This window comes from Otolemur garnettii, unplaced genomic scaffold (genome assembly GCF_000181295.1).
Source record: "Otolemur garnettii isolate 467f Iridium unplaced genomic scaffold, OtoGar3 scaffold00011, whole genome shotgun sequence".
NCBI classification, from domain to species: domain Eukaryota; kingdom Metazoa; phylum Chordata; class Mammalia; order Primates; family Galagidae; genus Otolemur; species Otolemur garnettii.
In genome coordinates this window covers 27295346-27323237 of record NW_003852406.1, presented here as the reverse complement: position 1 = coordinate 27323237, position 27892 = coordinate 27295346, and the positions used below count along the sequence as shown (strand labels likewise).

At 42.1% G+C, this 27892-nt stretch overlaps 1 protein-coding gene and 1 non-coding gene across 3 annotated transcripts in view; one reads left to right on the top strand and one right to left on the bottom strand.

Annotated features, from left to right (window-relative positions):
- LOC100940579 (paired amphipathic helix protein Sin3a) overlaps positions 1 to 25166 on the top strand; it is a 76848-nt gene extending 51682 nt beyond the window's left edge. For both annotated transcript variants that reach the window (XM_023510060.1, XM_012801949.2), the window contains exons 10-17: positions 4690 to 4808; positions 5374 to 5584; positions 5872 to 5988; positions 11165 to 11403; positions 13060 to 13243; positions 15514 to 16087; positions 19061 to 19230; positions 24812 to 25166. In XM_023510060.1, the coding sequence (XP_023365828.1) occupies positions 4690 to 4808; positions 5374 to 5584; positions 5872 to 5988; positions 11165 to 11403; positions 13060 to 13243; positions 15514 to 16087; positions 19061 to 19230; positions 24812 to 25006 (1809 nt within the window). In that variant the 3' untranslated portion in view covers positions 25007 to 25166. The remainder of the gene's footprint in view (positions 1 to 4689; positions 4809 to 5373; positions 5585 to 5871; positions 5989 to 11164; positions 11404 to 13059; positions 13244 to 15513; positions 16088 to 19060; positions 19231 to 24811) is intronic.
- Positions 25167 to 26266: 1100 nt separating this feature from the next.
- On the bottom strand, positions 26267 to 26370 carry LOC111723455. Its single transcript, XR_002771982.1, has one exon. It is a non-coding gene; the product is annotated as a small nucleolar RNA U13 (small nucleolar RNA).
- Positions 26371 to 27892: the final 1522 nt, after the last annotated feature.

Here is a 27892-nt window from a genome sequence, read left to right as displayed (position 1 = left end):
GAAGCCATGGCACTGTACCCAGGGGCTCAGCTTGAGGCTCTGTCTCAAAAAAAAGAAATTCAGTAGTGGGGAAATGGGTATGGAGAAAATAAAATTATTACATATTAATCATTGAGATTAATGGGTCAGTACATAGGTTTCGTTTTCTATTTTCATGTATCTTCAAAAGCTAATAAATGGGCATACACACATGTATAATAGGTACAGTACTCTAAGTCCATATTCCCTATAATGTCTCCTAATGAACAGTTTAAAAAGTATACAGAAGTTGAGAGCAAGAGTTGTTGATAAGCCTTTTGGTGTGGTTATAGTCTGTAGTCCACAACAGAGGACCACAGTGCTAAATATTTACTTTGGGAATAGAAACTACATTGGTCATCTAACCAGGCTAGTTTTACTTTGTACCGTTGAACATTTTAGGTTTTTTTGAAATTAAAATATTCAGTATCGTACATATAGGGAGGAAAAGGATCAGGTCAGAGGACAGAAGTATCTTATTCAAATATCTTACTTATGTATCATTTTTTTTCAAGATTGTCAGAATTTGAAACTGTTGGCAAAGACTCTTACTGTAAACAAACATCTGTTAGGAAGGGCAACAAATGTTGCATGACTTTGATACGATATAGAGCAGCAGTTCTCAACCTATGGGTCACAACCCACTAGAGCAGCAGTTCTCAACCTGTGGGTTGTGACCCACAGGAACTGTATAAAAGGCTCGTGGCATTAGGAAGGTTCAGAACCACTGGTCTAGAGAATCAAGCATATGAAAAGGAGATATAAGGTGGTACCTGTGGCTCAGTGGGTTGGGCGCTGGCCCCACATACCCAGGGTGGCGGGTTTGAACCCAGCCCCAGCCAAACTGCAACAAAAAATAAGCCGGGCATTGTGGCGAGGGTGCCTATAGTCCCAGCTACTTGAGAGGCTGAGGCAAGAGAATTGCCTAAGCACAGGAGTTGGAGGCTGCTGTGAGCTGTGATGCCATGGCACTCTACCAAGAGCAATAAAGTGAGACTCTGTCTCAAAAAAAAAAAAAAGAAAATGCATCTTGTTTCTCACAAAAGATGTTTGGACCTCCCCCCATTGTAATACCCAGATCTGTACAATAAAGAGTAGGGGTACTTCATCAATTGTTGAAGACTTAAGATTTCTTTTAATTGTATAATTGTTGTATTACTTATTTTTGGTATGCATATACCAGGTTCATGGGAATTCTGATTTAACTATATATTTTCAGAGCTCCCCAGGTTCTCTGAGCAGCCAGAGGTTAGATTATTGGTGTTAAAAGGTGTTGTGTGGTGCTTTAGTTTGTCTTCATTCCTGTGTCTGACTTCATTCATCATTGGAGTAAAGTTGGTGATTAGCAGGCAACTTTGATCAGGGTAGTCGGCAACTGTTGGACTGTTCACTGGCAGGAACCAGCCTGGATTGATATGTGATGATTTACTCTATTTTGCAACTCAGGTTTTGAAGAAGGGCAAAAGATATAACATCTCCATGATTGGTTCCTTCTGCTCCTTTCTATCTGCTATTCCTATAAGAGCTCTGTAAAAGGGGCCCTGACTTGAACCATTTCTGAGGACTGCTTGGGCACTTGGTACTTTTATGTAGAATTCCTCATCACCACCAATAAATGGCAAGGAAAGGGTAAGGAGGCCAGATGTAGCACTTCATGCCTGTAATCCTAGCACTTTGGGAGACCGAGGTAAATGGATTGCTTAAGCTCGGGAGTTCAAGACCAGCCTGAGCAAGAGCAAGATCCTGTCTGTACTTAGAAAAAAACCTAGCCAGGCATTTTGCTGGGTACATATAGTCCCAGTGACTTGGCAGGCTGAGGTAAGAGGATTGCTCAGGCCTAAGAGTTTGAGGTTTCTGTGAGCTATGATAATGCCGTGGTACTCTACCCAGTGTGACAGAGTAAGACTTTCTCTTTAAAAAGGGGAGTGGTAAGGAAGGGAAACTGTTATAGATTAGCCAAAGGTGACATGTAGACTTTGTTTGGATTCAGAATTTAAACAGGTTTTGAAAGACATTTATTAGACAATTGAAATTTATGCATAAAACTCAATATTTAAATGCTATTAAGGAATGTTTTGAAAATAAGGTAATTTTAAGAGATGATATTTTTAGGAGTACTTTTGAAGTATGTATAGATGTAACATAGAGAATTAGCTTTGAAATTCAGTAGTGGGAGGCTCGGCACCTGTGGCTCAAGTGGCTAAGGCACCAGCCACATACACCTAAGGTGGCAGGTTCGAATCCAGCCCGGGCCCGCCAAACAACAATAATGGCTGCAACCAAAAAAAAATAGCCAGGCGTTGTGGCGGGCGCCTGTGGTCCCAGCTACTTGGGAGGCTGAGGCAGGAGACTCGCTTGAGCCCAGGAGTTGGAGGTTGCTGTGAGCAGTGAAGCCATGGCACTGTACCCAGGGGCTCAGCTTGAGGCTCTGTCTCAAAAAAAAGAAATTCAGTAGTGGGGAAATGGGTATGGAGAAAATAAAATTATTACATATTAATCATTGAGATTAATGGGTCAGTACATAGGTTTCGTTTTCTATTTTCATGTATCTTCAAAAGCTAATAAATGGGCATACACACATGTATAATAGGTACAGTACTCTAAGTCCATATTCCCTATAATGTCTCCTAATGAACAGTTTAAAAAGTATACAGAAGTTGAGAGCAAGAGTTGTTGATAAGCCTTTTGGTGTGGTTATAGTCTGTAGTCCACAACAGAGGACCACAGTGCTAAATATTTACTTTGGGAATAGAAACTACATTGGTCATCTAACCAGGCTAGTTTTACTTTGTACCGTTGAACATTTTAGGTTTTTTTGAAATTAAAATATTCAGTATCGTACATATAGGGAGGAAAAGGATCAGGTCAGAGGACAGAAGTATCTTATTCAAATATCTTACTTATGTATCATTTTTTTTCAAGATTGTCAGAATTTGAAACTGTTGGCAAAGACTCTTACTGTAAACAAACATCTGTTAGGAAGGGCAACAAATGTTGCATGACTTTGATACGATATAGAGCAGCAGTTCTCAACCTATGGGTCACAACCCACTAGAGCAGCAGTTCTCAACCTGTGGGTTGTGACCCACAGGAACTGTATAAAAGGCTCGTGGCATTAGGAAGGTTCAGAACCACTGGTCTAGAGAATCAAGCATATGAAAAGGAGATATAAGGTGGTACCTGTGGCTCAGTGGGTTGGGCGCTGGCCCCACATACCCAGGGTGGCGGGTTTGAACCCAGCCCCAGCCAAACTGCAACAAAAAATAAGCCGGGCATTGTGGCGAGGGTGCCTATAGTCCCAGCTACTTGAGAGGCTGAGGCAAGAGAATTGCCTAAGCACAGGAGTTGGAGGCTGCTGTGAGCTGTGATGCCATGGCACTCTACCAAGAGCAATAAAGTGAGACTCTGTCTCAAAAAAAAAAAAAAAGAAAAGAAAAGGAGATATACTCCAGGATCTCACTTCTTAAAATTTTGTTGTGGATTTTTTTTTTTTTTCTTTTTGGACACAGGATATCACTCCTGTCAATGTTGTCATGGCTGGTAGCAATCTTAGTCTTTTGAGCTTAAGTGATCTTTATGCCTCAGCTTCCTGAGTTGCTGGGACTATAGGCACCCACTACAACACCCAACTAATTTTTCTATTTTTTTTTTTAATAGAGATGGCATCTTGTCCTAGCTCAGGCTGGTCTTGAACTCCTGAGTTCAAACAATCCACCCACATCAGCTGCCCAGAGGAATAGGATTATAGGTGTGAGCCACTGCCCCAGCCTGAATTTTTTTTGTAGACAAAGTCTCACTCTGTCATTCAGGCTAAAGTACCATGGCATCAGTCTAGCCCAGGTAACATTAAACTCTTGGGTTCAAGCAATCCTATCTCAGCCTTTCCGGTAGCTGGGACTACAGATGGCCTGCTACGACACTCAGCTAATTTTTTTTTTTTTTTATAGAGACAGAGTCTCACTTTGTCGCCCTCAGTAGAGTGCCTATAAGGTCATACTCACAGCAACCTCAAACTCTTGGGCTCAAGCAATTCTCTTGCCTCAGCCTCCCTAGTAGGTAGGACTACAGGCACCCATCACAATGCCCGGCTACTTTTAGAGGCAGGGTCTTGCTCTAGCTCAGGCTGGTCTCCAACCTGTGAGCTCAGGCACTATTGCCACAACATTCGGCCATTATTTTTATTTTTTTCCAGTAGAGATGAGATCTCACTCTTGTTCAGGGTGGTCTCTTAACTACTCAGCTTAAGCAGTCTTCCTGCCTTGGCCTTTCAGAGTCCTACGAGTACAGACATGAGCCACTGCACCAAGCTGATTGTGGAAAATTTTAAACATACAAAAAACTAAGGAGAATAATAAAATGGTCCCTGATGAACCTACTATCCAGCTTGAGCAATTCTCAGCTTCTAGCCAGTGTATTCTTTTCATACATACTCTTACCCATCCCAGATAATCTGGAGCCAAATCTTAGATATTATTTTATTCATAAATATTTTAGTAAGTTTCTTTTTTAAATGACTACTTTTTTCAAACATAATCATTATGACATCTAAGAAAACTAATACTGATTCCTTAGTATCATCAAATGTCAGTTCCAGTTTCTCCCAATTTTAAAAATGTAGTCCTGGATCTCAGTTCCCCAGCTAACCTTTTTTCTTCCGATTGTCTCCAAAAGGTCCGAAAGGCTCTTCGAAGCACAGAGGCATATGAAAATTTCCTGCGCTGTCTTGTTATTTTTAACCAGGAGGTGATCTCTCGGGCTGAGCTTGTACAACTAGTCTCTCCTTTCCTGGGGTAAGTGAAATTATGGAATCAGCCCTAATCATCATGTGGAGGCCAGGTAATACTTGGTCTGTGAGAATATATGGTAGGCAGAGTTCATCAGGATGGTTGACTCAAATGTTAGTGTCAAAAGAATCCTGAGAAGTTTTCCATTTCAACTCTAGAAGTACGAAAACAGAGGAAACACTGAAGTATTTATTGACTAATGGCCAAACTTGTGGTCTCGTCATCCTCTGACCAGTGCTGTGAATGTTTATAAAGATAAATCTCTCCTAGGGCTCTAGAATCTTGAATGTGTTTGACAGCCTAAGAATTATGTGCACATTAAAGCAATATTCTCAATCAAAAGAATGGTTGGTTATTGCCTGTTTTCAGTGCAGCTTTTTCATTACCACTTTAACTGAGAGCATTCTATACAAAAAGGGAAAGTAGAAGCTTAGAAGCAGTACTTCTTAGAAAGGAAATAATTTTTAACTGATAGTAGTGTTCTGACCCCAAACCTAATGGGTCAGAAGTCAATGCAGGATAACTGCATCATGTCTTTAATTGCTTACTAATTTTTGGTTTGGTTCTTCAGGAAATTCCCTGAATTGTTTAATTGGTTTAAAAACTTCCTGGGCTATAAAGAATCTGTACATCTGGAAACTTTTCCAAAGGAACGAGCCACAGAGGGCATTGCAATGGAGATAGATTACGCCTCTTGTAAACGATTAGGCTCCAGCTATCGTGCCCTACCCAAGAGTTACCAGCAGCCCAAGTGTACAGGACGGACTCCTCTCTGTAAAGAGGTAAGGCCTTCCCTAGTAATGGTCAGCCCTGTACCCTATACTTTCTCCAGAACCAGAGGATGAGAATTTGTATGAATTTATGGTGAAATCAAGAAACGTCTCTCACTTTAGAGAGCTTTTCCGTACTTAACAATCGTTTTGTAAACTTGTGAAAGGTGAAATTTCTGGAGCAGCATTAGCTATTTCTCCCCTCCCATAGAGTTGTGTCTATCTTTTTATTGAGAATATTTAATTGCCAGAAAGCTTTTGTTGGGCTTTTGTTTCAGTCTGTCTTCTTCTACCCAAAGGTTTTAAATGATACCTGGGTTTCCTTCCCTTCATGGTCTGAGGACTCTACCTTTGTTAGTTCCAAGAAGACCCAGTATGAAGAACATATTTATCGTTGTGAAGATGAACGCTTTGAGGTACAAGCCCCTTTGTTTTTTGAAGTTTTGGGAAATGCGAGATGCTACAGGAAAGGCATCTTTACATTGCAAGATTTGAGGTTGGCTTTTTAGGACTGAAATGCCAGAGTCCTACAATTACAGGCACCCAGCTAATTGTGGAAAATTTTAAACATACATAAAAAACTAAGGAGAATAATAAAATTTGTGGGTGAATACTGGTTGTGGTACTTAATTGTGATTTATGCAAATATTTTAGCAAATTTTTTATGTCACATATGACCTTTTTAGGACATTTTAGCGCTTTTTTTTTTTTTTTTTTTTTTTTGAGACAATCTCACTTTGTCGCCCTCAATGGAGTGCTGTGGTGTTATAGCTCACAATAACCTCAAACTTAGACTCAAGTGATTCTCTTGCCTTTGCCTTCCAAGTAGCTGGGCTACAGACGCCTGCTATAACACCAGACTATTTTTAGAGACAGGGTCTCACTCTTGCTGAGGCTGGTCTCAAACCCATGAACTCAGGCAATCCACCTGCCTCAGCCTCTCAGAGTGCTAGGATTACAGGTGTGAGCCACCATGCCTGGCCAAAACTTTAGCCCTTTTAACTGAAATTGTACATTGATGACTGAATAATAATCCTTTGAACTTTGAATGGCATTTTAAAGATTATTATGTTTTCTCTTAGAGGCTGAGGCAGCTCACCTGAGCTCAGGAGTTGGAGACCAGCCTATGCAAGAGTGGGACCCTGTCTCTACTAAAAGTAGAAAAACTAGCTGGGCATTGTGGCAGGCACTTATTATAGTCCAGCTACTTGGGAGGCTGAGGAAAGAGGATTTCTTGAGCCTAAGATTTTGAGGTTGCTGTGAGTTATATAACTCCATAACATTCTACCCTGGGGCAGCACAGTGAAAATCTGTCATGCCCCCCCCCAAAAAAAAGATTATTGTGTTTTACAAGGCATAGAAAATCAGTATCCTAAGGCCTATATAGGGCTTTCTTGAAGCTGTTTTTAAATGATTTACAGAGTGTCTAAAAACTTCATGTGTGATTTAAATTAGTCAGATTGAACTTTATGGACACTCTATACTTTAAGGTCTGTGTGTATTGTTACTACTGTGCAGATACCTTGATGTGAGTAGCAGACCAGCACTGCTGTGAGAACTGGAATTCTTCTCTTATATTTGTGGTTTGATTTGACTTCTTTTGAAAGAAAGTTAAATTAGAGACTTTATTTTAAAGTACTTCAGAAGAGCCAGGCGAGGTGGCTCATGCCTGGAATCCTAGCATTCTGAGAAGCTGAGGCAGGTGGATTGTCTAAGCTCAGGAGTTCAGGACCAGCCTGAACAAGAGCAAGACCCTATCTTTAAAAAATAGCCAGGGGAAAAAAAAAAGTAGGGCAGCGCCTGTGGCTCTGTGAGTAGGGCGCTGGGCCCCACATACCTAGGCTGGCAGCTTCACACCTGGCCCTAGCCGAACTGCAACAAATAAATATCCAGGTGCCTATAGTCCCAGCTACTTGGGAGGCTAAAAGCAAGAGAATCACCTAAGCTCAAGAGCTGGAGGTTGCTGTGAGCTGTGATGCCACAGCATTCTACTGAGGGCTACAAAATGAGACTCTGTCTCTAAAAAAAATAATAATAATAAAGAGTAAAAAATAGCCGGGCGTTGTGGTGGGCGCCTGTAGTCCCAGCTACTTGGGAGGCGGAGGCAAGAGACTGGCTTGAGCCCAGGAGTTAGACATTGCTGCAAGCTGGGAAGCCATGGCACTCTACCCAGGGCAACAGCTTGAAGCTCTGTCTCAAAATAAATAAATAAATAATAGCCGGGTGTTGTGTTTGGCACCTGTTAGTCCCAGGTACTTGGGAGGCTGAGGCAAGAGAATTACTTGAGCCTAAGAATTAGAGGTTGCTGTGAGTTATGATACCACGGCACTGTATTGAGGGCGACGAAATGAGACTCTGTCTCAAAAAATAAAATAAAACACTTGTGAAAGGAAGAGTGGAGTAAATAAAGGAGCTGGTAGAGGTCCCCTATGAGGAGCAGGGAGCATTGAAAGTGAGCTCAAGGCTCAGCACCTGTGGCTCAAGTGGCTAAGGCGCCAGCCATGTACACCCAAGGTGGCGGGTTTGAATCCAGCCCGGGCCACCAAACAACAATGACGGCTGCAACCAAAAAATAGCCGGGCGTTGTGGCGGGCGCCTATGGTCCCAGCTACTTGGGAGGCTGAGGCAGGAGACTTGTTTGAGCCCAGGAGTTGGAGGTTGCTGTGAGCTGAGATGCCACGGCACTCTACCCAGGAGGACAGCTTGAGGCTCCTGTCTCAAAAAAAAAGAAAGTGAGCTCGAAATCTCCAGTGTATTAGGATATATGGTTCACTGATACACCAAAAAGGAAAGTTTGGTGCATCTAAAGAGGTAAAATGACATATATCCTATTTAGTGTATCTTTTACATTAAATCAACTGGCTACCTCTGCTTATTCACATGGGGGGAGATTTCTTACTTTTTTCTTTTTTAATCTGTACTGATATAACTGCTAGTTTTCCCTTTTCACATTTACTTCCCCTGTTTTCAGAGTGGGTTTTTTGTTTGTTTGTTTGAGACAGAGCCGCAAGCTGTCACCCTGGGTAGAGTGCCATGGCATCATAGCTCACAGCAGCCTCCAACTCCTGAGCTCAAGCGATTCTCCTGTCTCTGCCTCCCAAGTAGTTGGGACTATCAGCACCCACCACAACGCCCAGCTATTTTTTCGTTGCAGCCATCATTGTTGTTTGGCAGGCTCAGGCTGGATTTGAACCCACCACCTTAGGTATATGTGGCTAGCGCCTTAGCAACTTGAGCCACAGGCGCCAAGCCCAGACTATTTCGAATAAAGAGCTACATGCTGCCTGGCCACTGACAGGTGGTTGGCCATCTTTGCCCTAGAATTTATAAAGAGTTTAAACAATTTGCAAAAATCTAAGTCGTGACACATGTTAACTTCTTGGGGAGTTTTATCAAGCTAAAGAAATCAATTCTCAGGTGGCTCATGCCCATAATCCTAGCACTCTTGAAAGTTGAAGTGGGTGGATTATTTGAGCTCAGGAGTTCAAGACCAGCCTGATAAGAGTGAGGCCCCGTCTTGACTTAAAAAAAAAAAAATGAAAGAAAGAAAGAAAAACTAGCTGGGTATTGTGGTGGATACCTATAGTCCCAGCTATTCAGGAGGCTGAGGCATGAGGATTTGCTTGAGCCCATGAATTTGAGGTTGCGATGAGCTATGATGATGCCCTGGTATTCTACCCAGGGTGACAGAGTGAGATTCTGTCTCAAAAAAAAAAAAAGGAAAAGAAATCAATTCTTTATTACCTATATTTAGTAAGTTTAGAAGATAATAAGTTAGAAAGCAAAACTTGGGGCTCGGCGCCTGTGGCTCAAGTGGTTAAGGTGCCAGCCATATCAAACCCCTAAGATGGCAGGTTTGAATCTAGCCCAGGCCCGCCAAACAACAATGATGGCTGCAACCAAAAAAAATAGCTAGGCATTGTGGCGGGTGCCCCTGGTCCCAGCTACTTGGGATTGGGAGGCAGAGGCAGGAGACTCGCTTGAACCCAGGAGTTGGAGGTTGCTATGAGCTGTGATGCCACAGCATTCTACCCAGGGGGACAGCTTGAGGCTCTGCCTCAAAAAAAAAAAAAAAAGCAAAACTTGGGCTGAGCATGTTGGATCACACCTATAATCTCAACTACTTAGGAGGCTGTGACAGGAGGATCACTTGAACCCAAGCAATTTAGACAGTGGCGAGCTATGATCATTGCACTATAGCCATCCAGGTGACAGAGCAAGACCTGATTTCTTTAGAAACAAAACAAACAAAAAACCAAGCATAGTATCTCTTGTTGATAGGATGTTCTATTCTTTCTCAACTGGCATGCCTGCAAATTAGAGGCAGCATCCTTATTCTCATCTGTGACTTCAAATGTCAAGATGAAAGAAGTGTAGTGTGTGCAGTACTTAGGGTTTGATGCGATAAGCTAGTTTGTAGGGACTGTCCCTTTATCAGTCATAATAGGTTAGTAATACTGCAGTACAGACAACCCCCAGATCTCAATGCCTTTTAAAAACAAAGGATTTATTTCTTTTCATCATTCTATATGTGCATTGATATTTAGCAGGAATTTTGCTCATCAGAATTATTTGGGGACCCACAATGAAAGAGTGCCACCATCATGAATATTGCTAGACACCAGAGGGAAAAGAAGGCTCAGAAAGCTCTCACACCTTTAAATACTTAAGCCTAGAAGTAATACACGTTACTGCTGCTCATCTCATCATAACTCATTTGTCAGAACTAGTTACATGGTCTATCCAATCATAAGGGAGCTGGGAAGTTGAGTTCATTACTTATTCATACTTGAGGAGCAGGGAGGCCACAAATATTAACAAAATGTCAACCACCAACCCAAAACAAAAAATCATAGGGAAACACTTGTACTAGCATTTGGTATAGGCCCTTGAGATTGCTTGTTTACTTCATTTTCTGTTTCTCATTTGGATAATCTTGTGTTAAGCCTAGAAAAAGTAGACTCAAAGGTGGGTAGTCATTTCTTTAACTAGGACAGGCTAGGCCACTGCCAGAAAATAAGTGCCAGGAGTTCAGTAAGAACTTAAATGGTTACCCACAGATACAGCACTGAGCTCTTTAAGGAATAGTAATCACTGCTCTTATTACTACTAGATGTGGAACAAAGCTATCCAATATTTAAATGTTTGAGTATTTTTAAATATTTCAAGTTATGCCAAATTTAGACTTGATTTATAGTCTTGTGTGGTCCTTTGAGGTGATTTCAGGAAAGTTAATTGTCTACTGTTGGTTCCTCTGGTGCCGAATCAGCCGCCATAAGCAAAGCACACTGTGGTGGTGGCAGTAATAGAGATAATAACTACCACTTATCCATCTTAATTGTGTTATTTCTTATGTGCCAGGCATTGTGCTAAACACTCTTGTATGGATGGTGTCATTTACTCTAGAAAACAACCTTATGAGAGTAGCAGGTGCTGCTGTCCCTGTTTTATAGATAAGGAAACAGCCTCATATGGCCAATGTGGCCAAGCCAAGATTCAAATACAGAGAGTTTTGACTCCTTATTTTATTCTCCTGACCACTACTATATTGTGATTGGGGTCCTGAACACTCTTCTTTGTCTTCCACTTTAGCTTGACGTAGTTTTAGAGACCAATCTGGCAACAATTCGGGTTCTAGAAGCAATACAAAAGAAGCTTTCCCGCTTGTCTGCTGAAGAACAAGCCAAATTTCGCTTGGACAACACCCTTGGGGGCACGTCAGAAGTTATCCATCGAAAAGCACTCCAAAGGATATATGCTGATAAAGCAGCTGACATCATTGATGGTCTGAGGAAGAACCCCTCCATTGCTGTTCCAATTGTCCTTAAAAGGTACCTGAGCAAATATGCCCTTCTTGCTTGAGTATATTTCACGACAGGTATAGTGTCTCATTAAATAATACTCTCATATTCAATCTAGTTGTCCCATGAGACCTTTCTCACTACCCCTAGTCATTGGAATTCAGGTTCAGAGTGGATTATCTTACTGGGATTGTGTGTAATGAACTTTAGAGAACTAACCCTGAAGTTCGTGGTGGAATGCTCTGTATGTTTGAGTGGGTATTTTAAAATACAGGAAAAAAACAAAGAAAAAACCACCCATGTTTCTATTACTTGTGCTAACTGTTATTAGCATCTTTGTATTTTAATAAGGAAGATCATTATTTGTCTTTGTAAAATGTGATATATGTTCATTATAAAATAAGATTTGGTTAATTATTTTTACCAAGGATGTCTCTTTCATAATAATTCCTTGTGGGACTTATTAAAGTCAGACTTAAGTAGTTATAAAGGGGTTCAACCCACCTAAGGCCAGGCATCAAGTAGGCAGCCAGAGACTAGGCTCAGCCACAATGTCCCCTGAATCCATGTCACTCTTTTGACAACAATGAATCCTTTACTCAGAGCTGAGGTCTTTTCTTGGTATCACCTTGTGAAAATTAGTTAACAAATGCTCAGATTTTATTTTTCTTCACTAATATTCCCCTCGAGAATTGGCACATATTAACAGTTTCCTCTTCTTTTTTTTTAAATTGAATTCATGTTTAATAATTACAAACACTGTGCCCCCACTTCCCCCTGCCCAGGCAGCAGCAGGGGTAGTGCAGGGGCTGGGGCATATGCCTCAGCAGCGAGGACGGCAGTCCCAAGAGTGATTTTTCAGAAAATAAAAAAGGACTCCAGGGCGGCTCCTGTGGCTCAAAGGAGTAGGGCACCAGCCCCATATGCCAGAGGTGGTGGGTTCAAACCCAGCCCTGGCCAAAAACTGCAACAACAAAAAAAAAAAAAACAGAAAAAGGACTCCAGAGTTTCCTCTTCTTGTTGCTAGTATTTAACTTAAATTCTGGCTTTTGAGATATAAGTTATTCTTCAGTCCTAGTGCTCTTTTTGGATTTTACTATATCCTCTTCTGGAATATTAGAATCAGTTGCTCTGATCAGGACTTTCCAGACTGTGCAAATTCTCTGCTGTTTCCTTTAGCATGGTAAACGTTCTCAGAAGTCCTGTAGCAGGCTCGGCGCCTGTGGCTTAACCGGCTAGGGCGACAGCCATGTACACCTAAGGTGGCGGGTTCGAATCCCCAGCCTGGACCCGCCAAAACAACAGTGACGGCTGCAACCAAAAAATAGCCGGGCGTTGTGGCGGGCGCCTGTGGTCCTAGCTACTTGGGAGGCAGAGGCAGGAGACTCGCTTGAGCCCAGGAGTTGGAGGTTGCTGTGAGCTGTAATGCCACGGCACTCTACCCAGGGGAACAGCTTGAGGCTCTGTCTCAAAAAAAAAAAGAAGTCCTGTAGCAAAGAAACTTCTTTAACTTTGTTTTTGCTGCCTGAGAAAGAGAATGTGGTTTTCAAGGAGTGCTTACTGGCACAATTTCAACAGACCTAGAATAATTTTGACTTTTAACATAAAGTAAGCCTGAAATATTTTTTATATCTAAGCCCTCTGAATTGCCAAATGTTGTTTCCGTTTCCCTTCTCATCCCACTAGGTTGAAGATGAAAGAGGAAGAATGGCGAGAAGCTCAGAGAGGCTTTAACAAGGTGTGGCGAGAACAAAATGAGAAATACTACTTGAAGTCTCTGGACCACCAGGGCATCAACTTTAAACAGAATGACACCAAGGTCTTGAGGTCTAAGAGCTTACTCAATGAGATTGAGAGTATCTATGATGAGGTGAGCAGGATTTCTATATCCATGAAAGGACTCTAGTCATTATGTTCAGCATAGTTTGATTCCTGGAAATTACCTTTGTTATATTTGAGACTCTCCAAGCCCTATTCATTCTTACATCGTAACTATAGTAGGCTTTTCTATTGCTGATTCTACCATTTTACTTTTATTTTTTATTTTTTTGAAACAGAGCCTTAAGATGTCACCCTCGGTAGGGTACTGTGGCATCACAGCTCACAGCAACCTCCAACTCCTAGGCTCAAGCCATTTTCCTACCTCCATCTCCCAAGTAGCTGGGACTACAAGGCGCCTGCTGCAATCCCTGGCTACTTTTTGGTTGCAGCCATCATTGTTGTTTGGAGGGCCTGAGCTGGATTCAAACCTACCAGCTCAGGTGTATGTGACTGGCGCCGAGCCTTGTTTTATTTTTTTTGAGGCAGAGTCTCACTTTGTCGCCCTTGGTAGAAGTCTGCCATAGCATTATAGCTCACAGTAACCTCAAACTCTTGGGCTCAAGTGACTCTCTTCCCTCAGCCTCCCTCCTGGGACTTAGAGGTGCCTGCCATACCGCCCAGTTGTTTTTAGAGATGAGGTCTGCTTTGGCTCAGGCTGGTCTCAAACCTGTGAGCTGAGGCAATTCACCTGCCTCGGCCTCTCAAAGTATTAGGATTATAGGCGTGAGCCACCATACCCGGCCCTGCTTCTACCATTTATAAATCTTACCTTTGTACCTAAGCTGTTTGACTAGTTTCCTAATTTATCATCCTGGCTTCAGTTTATACCTCCTACTTCTGTCTTCTACTTCTCTCATCTGTTTTTCTCAAATACTTTGTATTCATGTAGACCATTCCAGCTTACTACACCTTAACGACTTCCTGTTAACACCCAAATTCTTTGTACTGCTCCCCCCCCCCCCCAGACAGAGCCTCAAGCTGTCCCCCTGTGTAGAGTGCTATGGCATCACAGTGGTTACAGCGCCAGCCACATACACCCAGGCTAGTGGGTTCAAACCCAGCCTGGGCCAGCTGAACAACAATGACAACTGCAACAAAAAATAGCCTGGCATTGTAGCGGGCACCTGTAGTCTCAGCTACTTGGGAAGCTGAGGCAAGAGAATTGCTTAAACCCAAAAGTTAGAGGTTGCTATGAGCTGTGACATCACAGTACTCTACCGAGAGTGACATAGTGAGAATCTGTCTCAAAAAAAAAAGCTAGGGAATGTGGCGCACATTTGTATTCTTGGTAGTTTAAGATGGAGGGTGGGCGGGGAGTTATATTTAGAGGTCAGGTGTTCAAGACTAGACCTAAGCAAGAGCGAGACTCTGTCCTTATAAAAAATAGAAAAATTAGTTAGACAAGGTGTTGTGAGCCTATAGTCGCAACTACTTGGGAAGCTAAGGCAGGAGAGTCACTTGAGCCCAGGAGTTGGAGACAGCTGTGAGGTATGATGTCACCACTACATGCTAGCCAGGCCAAAAAAAAAAAATTTAGTTCTGGCCAGGCGTGGTGGCTCACACCTGTAATCCTAGCACTCTGGGAGGCTGAGACGGGTGAATTGTTTGAGGTCACAAATTCAACACCAGCCTGAGCAAAAGTGAGACCCGACTCTACTAAAAATAGAAAAACTGACTCAGCGCCTCTGGCTCAAATGGCTAAGGCGCCAGCCACATACACCTAAGGTGGCGGGTTCCAATCCAGCCCAGCCCACCAAACAACGATGATGGCTGCAACCAAAAAAAAAAAATAGCCGGGTGTCGTGGTGGGCACCTGTGGTCCCAGCTACTTGAGAGGCTGAGGCAAGAGGATTGCTTAAGCCCAAGAGTTGGAGGTTGCTGTGAGCTAGGATACTGTGGCACTTGGGTGACAGCTTGAGACTCTGTCTAAAAAAATTCCTACATAAATGTAATCATCTATGTTTTGCTAATATTTACATCGTTACTCTTTACACACCCCAGAAGTATTTTAATGTGAATTCCAGACCTCACATCATTTTCCATAAATCCTAATTTAGGATTTTAAAAGATAGTCCCAATTCTGTCCCACTATCCTAATAAAATTTAGAAGTACCAATATTTTGGCATAAAACCATGTATCCCATATTATCCATTTGTTTCTGGAAAAAGCACAAAAATTGGTAAGGTCAGGTCCTAAGTTTAGATTGGAAAAATATAGCCACTATGGTTAAGACTAGAAGGTGCTTCTAGTATAGTTTGATAGGCATTATTTTTGCTATAGATGGATCATAGAATACTTTTGTGTGTCTCTCTTATCAGAGGCAAGAGCAGGCTACAGAAGAGAATGCTGGTGTACCTGTCGGCCCACACCTCTCACTTGCTTATGAAGATAAACAAATACTGGAGGACGCTGCTGCTCTGATCATCCACCACGTAAAGAGACAGACAGGCATTCAGAAGGAGGACAAATACAAAATCAAGCAAATCATGCATCATTTCATTCCGGATCTGCTCTTTGCTCAGAGAGGTGATCTCTCGGATGTGGAAGAAGAGGAAGAAGAGGAGATGGATGTAGATGAGGCTACAGGGGCAGCTAAGAAGCACAATGGTGTTGGGGGCAGTCCCCCTAAGTCCAAGCTAATGTTTAATAATACAGCAGCTCAAAAATTAAGAGGCATGGATGAAGTATACAATCTCTTCTACGTCAATAACAACTGGTATATCTTTATGCGGCTGCACCAGATTCTCTGCTTGAGGCTTCTGCGGATTTGTTCCCAAGCGGAACGACAAATTGAAGAGGAAAACCGAGAGAGAGAGTGGGAACGGGAAGTGCTGGGCATAAAACGTGACAAGAGTGACAGCCCCGCCATCCAGCTACGTCTCAAAGAACCTAGTGAGTTGCTTTTATTATAGGTTTATGGAGGATGTGTAGGGTTGAAGACCTCAGAACCAAGTTAGACTCAAGAGTGCTCTTTTGTGAAGAGAGCGTAGGCCTTAGACCTTTAGTTGGGTTCTGCAATTTACTTGTTGCGTGGCCTTACTTAAAACTCTGAATCTGTTTGTGTACAAAATTAATTCTTGTGGGGTACTGCTTGTTGCCTTGAGTAGTTACTTTTGCAAAGCACCCTGTATAGTGCTGTGATCATGGATAATCAGTCAGCAGTTAGTACTGACTTAGTATCAATTGCCATTTGTTTCCCAAATGGCAGGTCTTTGGGTTACTGCAAAGTCCAAGGACAGACAGGAACCAAAATGTCATAATCATTCCACTCTATGAAAGAATGTAAATTCCTGCTTATCCATGGCTAAGACAGATGAGAATTTTCTCATATGTGTTTGGACAGGACTTCTATTTAACCAATAAGGTTCATTGGCTCATTGCTAATAAGTAGAAATAGTTATGGAAAGGAGATTGGAACTTAAGAGATGATGTGAGACACAGTAGAAAAGGATGAACAGGAAAGAAGATAGAGAACTCAGGAATAGGAGTCTAAGCGTGCGTTAAGGAAATCATCATTTGCAGTAATTCTGTGCTACTTCTAGATGACAGTTCAGTTCATAAATTAGGTACTTGAACTGTGAAGGAAAAGCTGTTTCATGAAGTCTTTCTTCAGGGCTCTTGAGGAAATAGCCAATCTGAGGAGTGTATCTTTTTTTTCTTTTTTTAAAGTTTAGCTTATGTAGAAAGCTCATGTATGGCCTTAGCTACCTATCTCTTGAAGATCTTAATGATACTGAAAATTAATTCTGGATCGGCGCCTATAGCTCAACCAGCTAAGGCGCCAGCCACGTACACCTAAGGTGGCGGGTTCGAATCCCCAGCCTGGACCCGCCAAACAACAATGACGGCTGCAACCAAAAAATAGCCGGGCGTTGTGGCGGGCGCCTGTGGTCCCAGCTACTTGGGAGGCTCAGGAGACTCGCTTGAGCCCAGGAGTTGGAGGTTGCTGTGAGCTGTAATGCCAGGGCACTCTACCCAGGGGGACAGCTTGAGGCTCTGTCTTAAAAAAAAAAAAAAAAAAAAAAAAAAGAAAATTAATTCTAAAAGCCCCTGTCTGGGTTAGTTGTAGCTTGAAAGACACAAATTTTGTGCCTCTTTTTGGTGATTCCATCTGCTTGGGTAGAAATTAAGAGATAAAATGGCCTAATATTGGCTTGACTACTGACTCGACCTGGTTTGAGGTTTACATAATTTGGTCTTGGGTGATAATGCCAACCCTCACCTTAATCATAGCTTGTGTATACAGTCTGTGGTTTGGAGTCAAAGCTTTATTCTGGCATAAGACATTTTTCATAGTCACAGCATATTTCAGAGGCTCATCTCTATTCTGTAGGACTAAACAAAGTAATATTCTGTGATGAACGCAAACTGGTTGCTTATTTTAACAATTTTCCTGTTGTCCTTTCTTTAGTGATTCTTTCATACTTCAGATAAATGGAGGTAGACTCAGTTTTGCTCTTAGCCTTTGTCCCCAGTACAAACAGATGGTAACCAGTTAGTTGATGATAATTTTTTTTTAGCCAACTTTTTATCGAGGTGCAACATATATAAAATATACAAGACAGAATTGTACAGCTCAGTGAATTTTTGCAGCATAAACCCACCTGTGTTCAAAACACAGAGCAAGAAACCTAGAGGAGCTGGGCACTGCAGTGCACCTATCGGTTGCTTGGGAGGACTACAGCAGAAAGATTACATAAAGCCAGCCTGGACGACATAGTAAGACCCTGTCTTAAGAAAGCCAGGTTCCACGGCTCACATCTCTAATCCCAGCATTTTGGGAGGCCAGGGCAGGGGAATCATTTAAGACCAGACTGGGCAATACAGCCAGACCCCATCTTTTAAAAGTTTTTTTGTTTGTTTGTTTTCTAAAGAAATACCTAGGTATGGTGTCCTGCCTGTAGTACTAGCTACTCAGGAGGTTGCGGTGGAAGGGTTGCCTGAGCCCAGGAGTTCAAGGCTGCACCAAGCTATGACTGCACCACTGTGCTCCATCATGAGCAACAAAGTGAGACCTTATGTCTTTCAAAAAGAAAAAAGACCCAGAACATAACCAGTACCCCAATAGCCTCTTACCACTATCTTGCTTTCTAACACTAGAGATTAGATCAGCCTGTTTTTGAACTTTATATAAATGAATCTTATTTTAGTAAGCCAAAGGCAGGACTCTTGCACCATTCCTTGTGCCCTCTGCTAGTTGGCCAGGTGTCTCTGTTAACAACTGATAAGATTTATTTTAGCCAGTGGTTGAAATGAATCATGTATAGCAAGTACAGATCATTTAATGCAATTTGTGAAGACAGTGTTGCAAATCCATTTTTAAACAAAAGGACTTTGACAAATGCAGATTACTTTATTATTCATACAGAATTTAATTTGCACAGCTATTTTTTTCTTTTTGAGAGGTTTCCCAGCGCTAGGGTATGGCTGTGTCTGCCTTTTCTCATCTGCAATTTATGCTTCATTGAAATAGCTATAGGAACAAGTGACCCATGTCTTGTTCTTGTACAGGCTGAAAGAACAGGTTCCTCTCTCAGCAGAGGAGCCAACAACTTTTTGAAGGACTAGCTTCCCTGGAATGTTTTCTTCTCCTGTCATGCAGAGCCAGCAATGCTATAAAGAAGTGTTTTTCTAGCATGGACAGTCAAAATGTTAGAAGTTGCAGAGTCACTTTTCCTCTGACAGGCAGTGCTAGTGATTGTAGCCACCTGTCAGGTTTCATCTGTCCATAGTGGATAGAGTGGGCATGTTTTGAATACCTAGTATTCTTTCAGATGTCATTTAGGCTAGCTGTAGGGTTGCTTGCACTCTAGCTTCCTCCTTTTCTTAGTAGGATAAGCCCTCACCTATCCATCTCTCCCACAGTGGATGTTGATGTAGAAGATTATTACCCAGCATTCCTGGACATGGTGCGGAGCCTGCTGGATGGCAACATAGACTCGTCACAGTATGAAGATTCCCTGAGAGAGATGTTCACCATTCATGCCTACATTGCCTTTACCATGGACAAACTGATCCAGAGCATTGTCAGACAGGTGAGGGCATGTGGAGCTAGAGTGGGTCTGGGAAAAATTCCTTACTTGACAGTGGATCAGGGAAAGAAATGGCAGAATTTCTATTAGAAAGGAAAGGTAGCTTTCTCCTGTAACAGTGTTTATGAGTATATCATTCTGAAGACAGGAAGAGGGGGTTAATGTGATGTCCTCAGTTCTCCTGTTAACAAAATGAGAGTGTTCCAGGCACATAATTGGCTCCTTTACTTTTCTTGTTGTGCCCTTAGTGTGGCCCTACCCTCAGACCCTTTCTGGGGGGCTGCCTGTGGGCAGTACAATGGTCCTGACCCCAGCTCCCTCCCTGTTGGCCCATATGTTACCTCGTCCACCAGGATGAGCACACAGTGTGTAATGTTTCCTCTTCCTTAGGAGTTGTTATTCTATACACTTAACTTTGTTTAATATTTGAAATTCTTCTTACGGGAAAGGCTTTATATAAATCTTTTACAGTACTTTGCCCACCTCGCTGTTTGGAATTTCTTTCTCAGAATATTTTGGTTGGTTTTGTGTTTTTTTCCTGTTGTACCCTGGGAGGTTCTAAATATATAGTCTTTATAACAGTGATATCTTTTTAACAAATAGCTTATAACACATAGGTTTCTAATCTTTGGACTTGAATTCTGAACTCTTAAAGAGATCAGAGTCCATTGCTGGAGTGTGACTTTTTTTTTTTTGGTTTTGAGACCAAATTTTATCTTTGTTTTATTATGTCTCCAATAAGGCTTTCTTTTTTCTTTTCAACATCCTGTTCTGCAGCTTCCTTGGCTCTTTTTGCTCACATGCAGAAGAGCCTGGGCATTGACACAGGCCATGTGAAACCTTGAAGTTCTTTTCTTCCTCATTGAAGGTTGTGACTTTCTCCCTGTAGACATCCTGTGTCTGGCATTCTGTCAGCTGGGTGGCCAGTTAAAGTTACCTTCTCTTGGAGACTTCCTGAAGCAGAGGATGAGTATGGAGCAGTACTCTCTCAGCTGCTGAACATTGGCGTCCAGGGACTCAGTGGACTTGTTTTTGGGTCCATAGAAATACCAGTGGTCCAGGCCACCTTCTTCTGACTGCCAGCCACCCTTAACTCTTCTAAGGTGAAGCCCTTGCCAGCTTGTACTTTGGTGTGATACCTCACTGTGGAATACCTTACTCTGGGTCAGATGGGTTCAGATACAAGGACAGGGCAATGTGGCATGCTTTGGGAAGCCTTGTGGTTACTGGTGGCTGGTTAAACCATGTGACTGTATAGTTCTGCTGGTCCTCACAAAGTGGGACTTTAGGTTAATGCCATTCTAGGTGAGTGCCATGGTTGCCTACAGCCCTTCTCCATAGAACAGCTGATAAGAAAGGTGGTGTACTACTTTTTAAAAGCAAAAACTTATAAAAAGCAAATTCTAATTCTAGTGTCCACAGTGCCACTATGAAAGGGAAAAGCTAGTTAGTGTTCTCTTGGGCTAAATGTTGAATCCTTTCAAAAGTGCCCATGCCTTTGCCTTAGTTTTGGATGGGTACATGCCTCTCTATCCCTCCCACAGAATCTAAGGATTGAGGAGGAGTACTTCACCATAAATGAACTTTGGCATCTTGGGGAAAGTTGTAAGGCAAATAGTTTATCCCTAAAAGTTAGTTATTAGGCCTGGTGACTATAGGAAATCATTACACACTACCTTCAGTGAATCACCAACAATTTAAAAAAAAAAAAAGAAAAGAAATCATTACACAGATACAGTCAGCTGTAGACATAATTTTTTTTTGGTTGTAGTTGTCATTGTTGTTTGGCAAGCCCAGGCTGGATTCAAACCCACCAGCTCTGGTGTATGTGGCTGGTGCCCTAGCTGCTGAGCCACAGGCACCAAGCCAGTAGACATAATTTTTGAGAGGACTAATCTCTATTAACTTCACTTAAATTTGTATAAACTAGAGATTCCAATTACCCTGTACTTAAGTTGTTTTTGCTCATAAGTTTGCTGTTATTACAGCTAGAAACAAAGTCTTCCATGTCACCAGCATGGCTTTTTTTTTTTTTTTGGAGACAGTCTTACTTTTGTCACCCTCAGTAGAGTGCTATGGCATTGTATCTCATAGCAACCTCAAACTCTTGGGCTCAAGCAATTCTCTTGCCTCGGCCTCCTGAGTAGCTGGGACTATAAGCGCCTACCACAACGCCCAGCTATTTTTGAAGACTTGCTCAGGCTGTTCTCGAACTTCTGAGCGCAAGCAATCAACCTGCCTTGGCTTCTCAGAATGCTAGGATTATAGGCGTGAGCCACCATGCCCAGCCACCAGCACAGCTTTAAAAGAACTCCAGTAGACAGTGCCTCCCAGAGGTTTAGGGTGGCTCATATCTATAACCCTAGCATTCTGGGAGGCCAAGATCAGAGGATCACTTGAGGGAGTTCAGGAGTTCTAGATCAGCCTGAGCAAAGCAAGATCCCGTCTCTACTAAAAATAGATTAGCTGGGTGTGGAGGCATGCACCTATAGTTATCCCAGCTATTTGGGAGGCTGATGCGAGAGGACCACTGGAGCCCAGGAATTGGAGGTTGCTGTGTGCTAGATTGACGCCATGACACTCTAGCCCAGACAACAGAAACTCTGTCTCAAGAAAAAGTAGCCCAATAAAACATGTTTCATAAGCCTGAGGTTGGTTTTTGAAATAAAAGATACAATTAGGGCAGTGCCTGTGGCTCAAAGGAGTAGGATGCCAGCCCCATATGCTGGAGGTGAGGGGTTCAAACCCAGCCCTAGCCAAAAAACTGCCAAAAAAAAAAAAGTTAAAAGATACAATTAGTTCATTTACTAGAAGCATCTAGTTAAGATTTTGAGTCAGTAATATATTTGGTCTCAACTCTTTTTTTTTTTTTATAGAAACAGGTTTCATCCAAAAAACCCAGAATCATTGATGTTTTAAAACATATCCAAGCTTCCCATCTTAACTCCCTCAGTTGGAGGCATCTCTTTTCTCATTTTCCTCAACTCATTAGGTATTTCCCCCAGACTAGTAGAACGTATATTTCAAGTCAAAGCCATACATTTATTTTACCTTTTCCAGGCTGATTTAAGAGGGATTCATTTTCAGAACAGAATAGGCTGTGTCACATACATCTGTGCACAGAACTCAAAATATGGCCACACCATGTAAAGACTGGGCTACAAATTTTGTTCTCTCTCCTGCATGCCTTCGTCCTAGACTTGTTCCCCATTGCTGCACTTCTCTCTTCATGTGGACATAAGGCTTTGGCTTGCCACAGTGGTGCCTCTGGTCCCAGCATTACTTGGCTTTTCCATACAGATGCTCCTCTGATGAAAATCTCCCAGATAGAGAGAGTGTGTGTCATTTCAAATTAGCAGGAGAGAAAATCTCACCAGCCAGGCATGGGGCGGGTCTTGCCTGGTTGTCCCAGACTTGTAGTGCTGCCCTTCCTACAGACTAAGGAAGGGGCCAGATATCTAAAAAGAAGGTGTGATAAGAAAATGTGAAGCAGGAGAATTATGTACATAGTAGAGATCATGCTTTGGGTATACTTGTTTTCTCTTAAACGCTATATCTTAAGCTTTTCCCTATGTTACCAAGTCATCAAAGGCAGTATTTTCATTTGATTGTAATTTATTTAACCTTCTGCAGTTGCTGGAGCCCTTTCTGCCACCCACAGGTCACTCACCCTTCTGACCTTGCCCTGTGTCCAGTTATCTACTAATACACATAATTGTCATTGAACACTTTAATGTTAAAAATAAGTAGTTATAGTTACACTTCAAAAACAATGTACCAGCTCAGCACCTGTACTCAGAGGCTAGGGTGCTAGCCACATACATGGTGAGTTTGAATCCAGCCCGGGCCTGCCAAACAACAATGACAACTACAGCCAAAAAATAGCCAGACATTGTGGTGGGCACCTGTAGTCCCAGCTACTTGAGAGGCTGAGGCAAAAGAATCGCTTAAACCCAAGAGTTGGAGGTTGCTGTGAGCTGTGATGCCACGGCACTCTACCTAAAGGGCAAGATAGTAAGACTGTCTCAAAAAAAGAAAAGAATGTACCTTCCTACAAGTAGGATGGCTTGGTGGTTATGAGAATTTTAAAGCAAAATAGACCCATTAATATTAAAATTAATGTTTTACTTCTGTTTTTCACATTCTCTGTCATTTTGATGGGTAAAGTTTCATTTGTAGGAATTTTTATTTCAAATAGAAATACCATATGACCTTTGAGAATGGGACTTCCGGCTCGGTGCCTGTGGCTCAAGCGGCTAAGGCGCCAGCCACATACACCTAAGGTGGCGGATTCGTATCCCCAGCCTGGGCCCGCCAAACAACAATGATGGCTGCAACCAAAAAATGGCCAGGCTTTGTGGCGGGTGCCTGTAGTCCCAGCTACTTAGGAGGCAGAGGCAGGAGACTCGCTTGAGCCCAGGAGTTGGAGGTTGCTGTGAGCGTGATGCCATGGCACTCTACCCAGGGGGATAGCTTGAGGCTCCATCTCAAAAGAAAAAAAGAGAATGGGACTTCATTCCCTATGAACTGAAAGGTTTAACTTTATAATCAGGTAGTTAAATAAGATTCTCATAAAAGTTATCAATTGTGAGCTAGCATTGCATGGCTGGCCTGTATTGAAAGTTAGTTACTTTAGGGCAGTGCCTGTGGCTCAGCAGGTAGGGCACTGGCTCCGTAGACTGAGAGTGGCAGGTTTGAACCCAGCCCCAGCCAAACTGCATCAGAAAAATAGCCGGTATTGTGGCCGGTGCCTGTAGTCCCAACAACTTGGGAGGCTGAGGCAAGAGAATCACCTAAGCCCAAGAATTGCAGGTTTCTGTGAGCTGTGATGCTACAGCACTCTACCGAAGGTGATCTGAGAATCAAGAACAAAACAAAACAAAAAGAAAGTGAGTTACTTTGGCTCAGTGAAGTGGCTCACTCTATAATTCTAACATTCCGGGAGACCGAGGTGGATCACTTGTGCTCAGGAGTTCGTGTCTACCCTGAGAAGGGGGGACCCTGTCTCTACTAAAAATAGAAAAAATTAGCCCAGCTTTGTGGCAGGTACCTGTAGTCCCAGCTACTCAGGAGGCTGAGGCAGGAGGATTGCTTGAGCCCAAGAGTTTGAGGTTGCTGTGAACTAAGCTGACACTACTGCTCTCCACTGCACTATGGGCAACATGACATGGACCTACATAGGCTCCTCTCCACCCCAGCTTACACAGTGAGTTTTCCCAAGTAATGTGAATCTGTCTCATAACAGCACATACCCTACCTCTTCAGCCTGTTTCCCAGGGTAGTTTGAGGATCAAATGTAAATTTACAGATCCTTAGAATTTTAAGTAAGTGATCCATTAACCTAAGTTACTTGGGTTTGCTTTTAAATAGATATAGAAGTTTTATTATTCATGGACTAGTGATATATGGTTGACAATCTTGGCTTGGTTATTCTCCAAGAAAATAACAATGGTTTCTGTGATTGATTTTCTAAAATTATCAGCCCCCCCAAAAACCCTTTTTTGAATTAAATGACTGGATTAAAGGAAGGTATAACAGGAAAAAATAGTTTCTTGATTAACAACTTGCCTCCACTTCATTCCAGCTTCAGCACATTGTAAGTGATGAGATCTGTGTGCAGGTGACTGACCTTTACCTGGCAGAAAATAATAATGGGGCCACCGGAGGCCAGCTAAACACACAGACTTCAAGGAGCCTCCTGGAGTCAACGTATCAGCGGAAAGCCGAGCAGCTTATGTCAGATGAGAATTGCTTTAAGGTGAGAGAGTTGCTCATGTAGCCAAGGACTTTGCTGGTATAAATTGTTAGGACTCCGTAAACTTAGAGTTAAAGCTAGTGTTCTTTGACCCAGTGATACCACTCCTGAAACTTTTTAGAATTCTAATGAGCTCATCAGAGGAAATATAAAGAACTTGGAAAAGTGGAAGTAGCTATCTTTCTTGCCTTTTAAAAAAGTTGGTTCTTATTTATGATTTTTACAATTTTATATTCTATCTTTTTCTCTGAACATTTTTTTGTATTATAATGCTTTATAATTTTTATTGTTGAAAAAATGTTTATGGGCTCAGTGCCTGTGGCTCAAGTGGCTAAGGTGCCAGCCACATACACCTAAGGTGGCGGGTTGGAATCCAGCCTGGGCCCGCCAAAACAACAATGACAGCCGCAACCAAAAAATAGCCGGGTGTTATGGTGGGTGCCTGTGGTCCCAACTACTTGGGAGGCTGAGGCAGGGGACTTGCTTGAGCCCAGGAGTTGGAGGTTGCTGTGAGCTGTGATGCCATAGCACTCTACCCAGGGGGATAGCTTGAGGTTCTGTCAAAAAAAAAAATTATGCAGGCCAGGTACAGTGGCTCATGTCTGTAATCTTACCACTCTGGGAGGCTGAGGCAGGTGGATTGCCTGAGCTCAGGAGTTCAAGACCAGCTTGAGCCACTGAGAAACTCCTGTCTCTAAAAATAGCCAGGTGTTGTGGCTGGCGCCTGTAATCCCAGCTACTTGGGAGGCTGAGGCTAGGGGATCGCTTGAGCTGAAGAATTCGAGGTTGTTTGCCACAGCACACTACCCAGGATGACAAAATTAGTCTGTCTCAAAAAAAAAAAAAAAAAAAGAAAGAAAGAAAAATGTCTATGCATGATATCTGCAGTCATAATAAAAAAATAAAATGCAGGCCAGGCAAGATGGCTCACTCCTTTAATCATAGTACTTTTGGGGGCTGAGACAGGAGGATAGCCTGAGGCCTGGAATTTAAGACCAGCCAGAGCAACATAATGCGACACTGTCTCTACTAAAAAGTTAAAATTAAATACATAGCTGGACATGGTGGCATTCGCCTATAGTCCAACTGTCTGGGAGGCTGAGGCAGGAGTATTGCTTAAAATGGAGAGTTTGAGGTTGCTGTGAGCTGTGATCATGCCACTGCTCTAGCCTTGGTGACAGAGCAAGACCCTATCTCCCAAAAAAGAAAAAATAAATAAACATAATGATTAATCTTTTTTTTTAATCATCCTAACCCACTTGGCTAGACTTTTTTTTTTCCTCGTGTCAGATGGGTAATGTGCTGACGTCGTAACAAGATTTATGGGAGGCACATCTCATGCATGCACATGAAAACCCAATCATCACGCTTACGAACTATGAAAGAATCTAAACTTTTCTTGAATACGTATTTTCAAAGAGATTATACTGAGCAAAATGTTTTTAACTTAATTTTGCAGAACTAGCAAAGCCTCAGGTCTTCAACTTCTTGTTTTTAAATGGATATTTAATAGTACAGAGAATTAATGCTTATACTATTGCTGAGCATTTAGGTTGTTTCCAGTTTTTCAGCATTATAATGGCTAATAATAAAAGCAGATAGTTGGGAATAACCTAGATGTCCACCCCACCGTGGGGATTGGTTAAGGAAAGCCTGTTATGAATACTGGATGGCTTATTTTGCAATTCTTAGTAAATTGCAAAATTATAAAAATGCAGGGTTCTTCCACCCTTCACATTTATTTTAGAAGTAATTCTGTGTGTGTGTATGTATTTATCTGTGTGTATTATGTTCTTGTTACGTTGTAAATTTTTCTAACAGATAGGAATGCTTAAATCTTCTTTAAAAGAACACTGAGAGCCAGATCTTGCATCTGGTACTGTGCCCTTATTAACTGGTGAGTGGCTTTGAGAAATCATAACTCTGTGAATTTTAGTTTTCTCCCAATGTAAAATGAAGAAGTTTGAAATAAATAATTCTCCAGTTTCTTTCCAGCTCTGATCTTCTCTATGTGCTTCTGATAGTTACCTTGTCTATAGAAGGCCCTTACACCTTGAGAATCCCAGGGTTCTCAAGGGGAGATCCTTGTGCCATCACTGTTGATAGTTTTATGCAAAATATGGTGCATTTGCCTTTATCAGTGTGTTGCTTTAAAGTATGAATTTTTAAAAAATCATGTAATATTAGCAGAACTCAATTTTAAGAATTTCATAGCCAGGCCCAGTGGCTCATGCCTATAATCCTAGCACTCTGGGAGGCCTAGGCAAGTGGATTGCCTGAGCTCACAGATTTGAGACCAGCCTGAGCAAGAGTGAGACACACACACCCCCAACCCCTGTCTCCAAAAAAATAGCTGGGTATTGTGGTGGGCACTTGTAGTCCCAGCTAGTCAGGAAGCTAAGACAAGAGAATCAAGTAAGCCCAAGAGTTTGAGGTTGCTGTGAACTGTGACACCACACCACTCTACCCAGGGGAATATAGTGAGACTCTGTCTCAAAAAAAGAAAAGGCACTTAATAACATTGTTCTTATTATTTTGTTCCTTATTTCAAGGCATTTCTTCCATAGTCTTTATTGCAGTATAAACGTAAATTGTTCATCTTTATCGTATTTGATGTTTTCCACTTAACTTTATTGTTTTTTTCCTCTATCTAGATTTGTTTATATCTTTATATTAAATCCTATTAGTTGAAAAGGCATTGATATTTTATGCCTCTGGCTACATATGCCATATTTCTAATGAAAAGAATACTTGTTTTTAAAAGCACTCTTTACTGGCATTGATTATTGTTTTATTAAAGATATTTGAAGAGTCTGGCTCGGCGTCTGTGGTTCAAGCGGCTAAGGCGCCAGCCACATACACCCAAGGTGGCGGGTTCAAATCCCCAGCCTGGGCCCGCCAAACAACAAT